The 5,427-nt window shown below is 53.0% G+C and overlaps 1 protein-coding gene across 1 annotated transcript; it reads left to right on the top strand.

Annotated features, from left to right (window-relative positions):
• The first annotated feature begins 4,002 nt into the window (after nt 1–4,002).
• Nucleotides 4,003–4,968, top strand: LOC139684098 (olfactory receptor 14A16-like). The gene has a single exon (XM_071579698.1). It carries the CDS (start codon nt 4,003–4,005, stop codon nt 4,966–4,968), a length of 966 nt encoding a protein of 321 aa, XP_071435799.1.
• The last annotated feature ends 459 nt before the right edge of the window (nt 4,969–5,427 follow it).

Below are 5,427 nucleotides of genomic sequence, written 5' to 3'. Positions count from 1 at the left end.
ATCAGCCCAAGGCTTTGTATTCCAAGGAAGAGGCAGGGAGGAGGTAGAGATGGCAGTGCAGGAAGGTGCCTGTGAGCTGGTGCAGCCGGGGGATGACAACAGCCTGCAGGGAAAGGGGCAGGGCTTGGACACTGTAGGACAGCCTGGGCTGGAGAGGAGACAGGGATGTGCAGAAGCTGAAAGGCCCTGCCAGAGCCAACTTGTGCAGGACTTTGGCCACGGCTGCTGTGTGTGCCACTGATGGCATGAGGAGACAAGTGACCCTTGCAGCCCCTGGCCCTCATTAACCATAGAATCATAGATTTGATTGGGTTGGAAAGGACCTCCGAGATCATCAGGTCCAACCCTTGGTCCAACTCCAGTCCCTTTACCAGATCATGGCACTCAGTGCCATGTCCAATCTCACTTGAAAAATCTCCAGGGATGGTGAATCCACCCCCTCTCTGGGCAGCCCATTCCAATGCCTGATTACTCTCTCTATAAAGATTTTTTTCTCATCTCCAACTTAAATTTCCCCTGCCAGAGCTTGAGCCCATCATGCTCCCTTGTCCTATTGCTGAGTGCCTGGGAGAAGAGACCAACCCCCACTTGGCCAGAACTTGCCTTCTGGTAGCTCTAGACAGTGCTGAGGTCACCTCTGAGCCTCCTCTTCTCCAGGCTAAACAACCTGAGCTCCCTCAGCCTCTCTCCACAGCACTTGTGCTCCAGTCCCTTCCCAGCCTTGTTGCTCTTCTGTACACCCACTCCAGCCCCTCAAGATCTTTTCTGAACTGAGGGGCCCAGAACTGAACACAACACTCAAGGTGTGGTATCACCAATGCAGAGTACAGGGGAAGGATCACTTCCCTGGTCCTGCTGGTCACGCTCTTTTTGATACAGGACAGGATCCCATTGGCCTTCTTGGCCCCCTGGGCACACTGTTGGCTCATGTTGAGCTTCCTGTCACTCAGTCCCCCCAGGTCCCTCTGCCTGGCTGCTCTCCAGCCACTCTGTGCCCAGCCTGGAGCGCTGCAGGGGGTTGTTGTGGCCAAAGGGCAGGACCTGGCACTTGGCCTTGTTGAACTTCATCCCATTGGAATCAGCCCATCTCTCAAGTCTCTCCAGATCCCTCTGCAGAGCCCTCCTGCCTTCCAGCAGGTTGACACTCCCTCCCAACTTGGTGTCATCAGCAAATTTGCTGATGATGGTCTCAATCCCCTCATCTAAATCATCAATAAAGATGTTAAACAGGACTGGACCCAACATTGACCCCTGGGGAACACCACTGGTGACCGGCCACCAGCTGGATGCCTCCTAGTCCCTGTTCAGCAGCCTGGGAGATGCCTCCCCATCATCCTGCCCCTGGCATTTCACATCTCCACATCCCCACATCCCAGTGCCCCACAAAGAGCCCTGAGGAATGAGGGAGGAACAGGATCTGCCTTCCCAGGGGCTGGGTGGCATGGCTGTGATATTTCCTTTACAAGGTCAAGGCTTAGACCTCTCGATTAGTTAAACACATCTGGGTTTATTCAACATCAGAGCCACCTTTACTTTGCTAGTCCCACCTTTCATCACTACCTCCAGTTTTCTGCTCTAACTGAATGCTGGGGACATTTTCTCCATTGTGTCCCTCAGTGGGACCCATTAAATCTACAAGAAACTTTGCAGTTGGAAGAAAACTTTCTATTCTTGAGAGGTTTTCTCAAGTTCCACTCAGGGCCTGGTGTTCAGGGATTAAGCACGAAATTCCCCCCAGGGGCTGTTGCTGTGCTGCTGAGCTGGGCCGGGCTCCTGGCACACAGGGAGCTCCTGGCAAGCGGGCAGTGCTACAGAGAGACAGCTCTGCCCAGGAGCAGCTCCTGTGCACAGCCCAGCAGGGCTCAGGGCACTGCCTGCAGACACCCAGGGCAGAGGAGAGAAGTAAGACACTGATGAGAGGCTTTGTGGAGTGTCAGAATGCTGAGAGTTCACTGATGGAATCACCTGAACAGTCCTTAACACAGTAAGTCTCTGGGTTCAGGGCGATACAGGAGTGTGCTGGAGGGCTCTCCCAGAGCTCACACATGTTGCTGCAGCTCACATTTGGCAGGATGGCTCTCAGGGTTCCTTTTTGTGGAGGAGGACATGCTCCAGAGCAAGGACAACCTGTGGCATCATCAGAGAGACAGAGCATGAAATATTTCTTCTGGGGATGGCACAAGGGTGGGAAGGTGGGTGCTTAGCCAGGGGTGCCCAGGGCTTCTCTGTCCGAGCAGGGTCCCTTCATTCAGGGGACTGAGTGTCAGGGCAGGGGCTCTGCTGCTGCCAGGGGCACTCTCAGCCTTCCTGGGGATCTCCCAGGGTGCTCCAGGGATAAGATCTGGGTGAAGGTGTGACACCTGTCAGGGCAGGGTCCTTCTGCAGGTGAATGGGTGCAGTGGGGTCAGAGCTGCTCACAGCTCCAGATCACCCAAGGTTACTTTAATAAAGACATCAAGGCAGCATTAACCTGAAGGGAGAGTCTCTGCTTCGAGTTTTCCACTCTTCGTGGTCTGGGGGGGGAGGAGGCAGATGGAGGTGGCAATTTATTTTTCTTCTCATATGAAGGCACTGAGATTCCATTTCTCATGAATTTCTGAGCTTCTTCCAAACCCCAGCACAGCCAGAACTGCCTCTGGGCATTGCCCTGTGCTGGGAGGGCTCTACAGGGCAGAGCTGAGCACCCAGGGCTGGGATGGGCTTTGGGAGCACTGCCAGGGCACAGCCCTGGGCACAGGGAAGCAGCTGCTGGCAGGGACATCTCCAGGCAGCAGAGCCCTGGGCAGGGAGTGAGAGGGAGTTGCTGCTGAAATGCCGTGGCAGGGCAGTTAGGGCAGCTCTGGCCATCTCCTACTCTGCTGATTTTTTCCAAGAAGAAGCCCCTGATCTCCTCCAATAGCCAGGAGAGCCTCTACCTCAAAGGCCATGGGGTCAGGGGCATCTCTTGACACACAGATCCCTGATGAGGGGAAACTCCCTTTGCCCATCTGCTTGTCCCTGTGGGGTGTCCAGAGGAGTGGGGCACAATTTCCCCATTTCTCCTCCTCTTCATGCTGCCTTTGTTCCCAGCTCAGGGAGGAGATTCAGACAATGAGTCTACAGGACTCTCCATTGAGGATGTAACACCTCTGGGACATTCAACTCTTTCCCTGGATGATCCTGCTGTGCTGCTGGCTGCCTTCCTGAAGGGCACAGCTGTGCCACTGCAGCTCTGTGTTCCCCACAGCCCCTCAGCACCGAGGCCATGGCAGTGGGGCTGCAAGGTGTGTGCAGGCAGCTGCAATGAGCCCTGTGTGCCCCTGGCTGGGAGGGGAGAGCTGAGATCTGCCTTGGGTAGGATGAGACAGGATGAGGAGTTTGGAGATGTGCACTTGCAAACTGAAGTCACCAGCTCTCAGCAGTGTGCAGCTTCTCCTCATGAGAACACTTGAGTGCCTTTGCCCTGCAGGTCAAAGAGGTGACAGCCTTGGGCAGCTGAGAGCAGGGTTGAAGGACACACTGTCTGCCCCACACTGCAGGAATGGACGATCCCTTTGATTCACAGGACCTGCCAGGTTTGTCTTAGACATGAGTATAAATGGAAAGGATTTGTGCCTTAAAAACTCCACTCCCTGTGGTGAAGCAACTGGAAGGAAAAAAACAACTATGAGTCCACAGCTGTGCTGTGCAGTCATTTGAACTGTGAGTGACAAGGCTGAGAAGCTGTTTAGTGCCATGAATGAGTTTAAAAAAACATCACTCCCAGTTCCTATTTATTTATCTGCTGTTGTAGAGTACAACTGATTCCTGCAGAAAATCAGCAGAGCTCGTTATTCATTAGAGCTTTCTGAGCCAGGCCTCTCCAGAAGTCCTAAAATGACCAGCCAAAGAATTCTTGAGAATCATGAGAGGTCATTTAAGGGGTTTACATGAGGACAGGCATAGTTCTTTTTTCAGAGACATCTACAGTAACTACTTACTGCTTTTTCTGCTTGGACAGGTGCCAGTACCCAGAGACAGTAAATGTCCAACAGCAGCTCCATCAGCCACTTCGTCCTCCTGCCATTGGCAGACACGTGGCAGCTGCAGCTCCTGCTCTTGTGGCTCTTCCTGGGCATCTCCCTGGCTGCCCTCCTGGGCAACGGCCTCATCATCAGCACCATAGCCTGTAACCACCACCTGCACACCCCCATGCACTTCTTTCTGCTCAACCTGTCCCTCACAGACCTGGGCTCCATCTGCACCACTATCCCCAAAGCCATGCACAACTCCCTCTGGGGCACCAGAACCATCTCCTACATAGGGTGTGCTATTCAGGTCTTTTTTTTTCTCTCCTTCATCATAACAGAGTATTCCCTTCTCACCATCATGTGCTACGACCGCTACGTTGCCATCTGCAAACCCCTGCACTACGGGACCCTCCTGGGCAGCAGAGCTTGTGCCCACATGGCAGCAGCTGCCTGGGCCACTCCGCTTCTCTACTCTCTGCTGCACACAGCCAATACATTTTCCTTGCCCCTCTGCCATGGCAATGCCCTGGGCCAGTTTTTCTGTGAAATCCCCCAGATTCTCAAGCTCTCCTGCTCAAACTCCTACCTCAGGGAACTTGGGCTCATGGTGGTTAGTGCTTTTCTATTTGTGGGTTGTTTCATTTTCATTGTTTTCTCCTATGTGCAGATCTTCAGGGCTGTGCTGAGGATCCCCTCTGAGCAGGGAAGGCACAAAGCCTTTTCCATGTGTCTCCCTCACCTGGCTGTGGTCTCCCTGTTTGTCACCACTGTCTTCTTTGCCTACCTGAAGCCTCTTTCTGTCTCCTCCCCATCCCTGGACCTGGTGGTGTCAGTTCTGTACTCAGTGGTACCTCCAACATTGAACCCCCTCATCTACAGCCTGAGGAACCAGGAGCTCAAGGATGCTCTGAGGAAAATGATGACTGGATGCTTTGCAGCAGCCAGAGACTCCCTGCTTTGCTTTGCCAATGGCTCATAGTGTATGTCATGAGAGACCAAGGTTGTTCTCATTTATAATTTTGCTTTTTTTCCTCCTCCTGATTTCATGTTATTCAAAAAATGTCATTATTCATTCTCCTCCACGTTTTTACCCCCTCCATCTTGTGTGACTAAGCCCAAGGACTGCCCTGGACTCGTGGATTGGGATAAGGCATTTATTAAATCAAAAGCCACAGTTTGAGTGCACAAGTGGAGAGGAAAATAACCAGGTTTATTCTCTACATCCCATCAGCAGAGATGTCCGGCCCCTTCCCAGGAAGCCAGGCTTTGGCACATGGGGTGGCTGATCAGCAGGCAAATATTGTAAACAATGAAAACCCCAATTCCTCCTCCTTTCCTCAGCTTTGATACCTGAGCTGATGTCACATGGTCTGGAATATCCCTTTGGTCAGTCTGGCTCTGCTGGCCTGGCTGTGTCCCCTCCCAGGATCTTGCCCTC

This window comes from Pithys albifrons, chromosome 31 (assembly GCF_047495875.1).
Source record: "Pithys albifrons albifrons isolate INPA30051 chromosome 31, PitAlb_v1, whole genome shotgun sequence".
In the NCBI taxonomy this organism is placed as follows: domain Eukaryota; kingdom Metazoa; phylum Chordata; class Aves; order Passeriformes; family Thamnophilidae; genus Pithys; species Pithys albifrons.
This window is presented reverse-complemented; position numbering and strand designations above follow the sequence as displayed.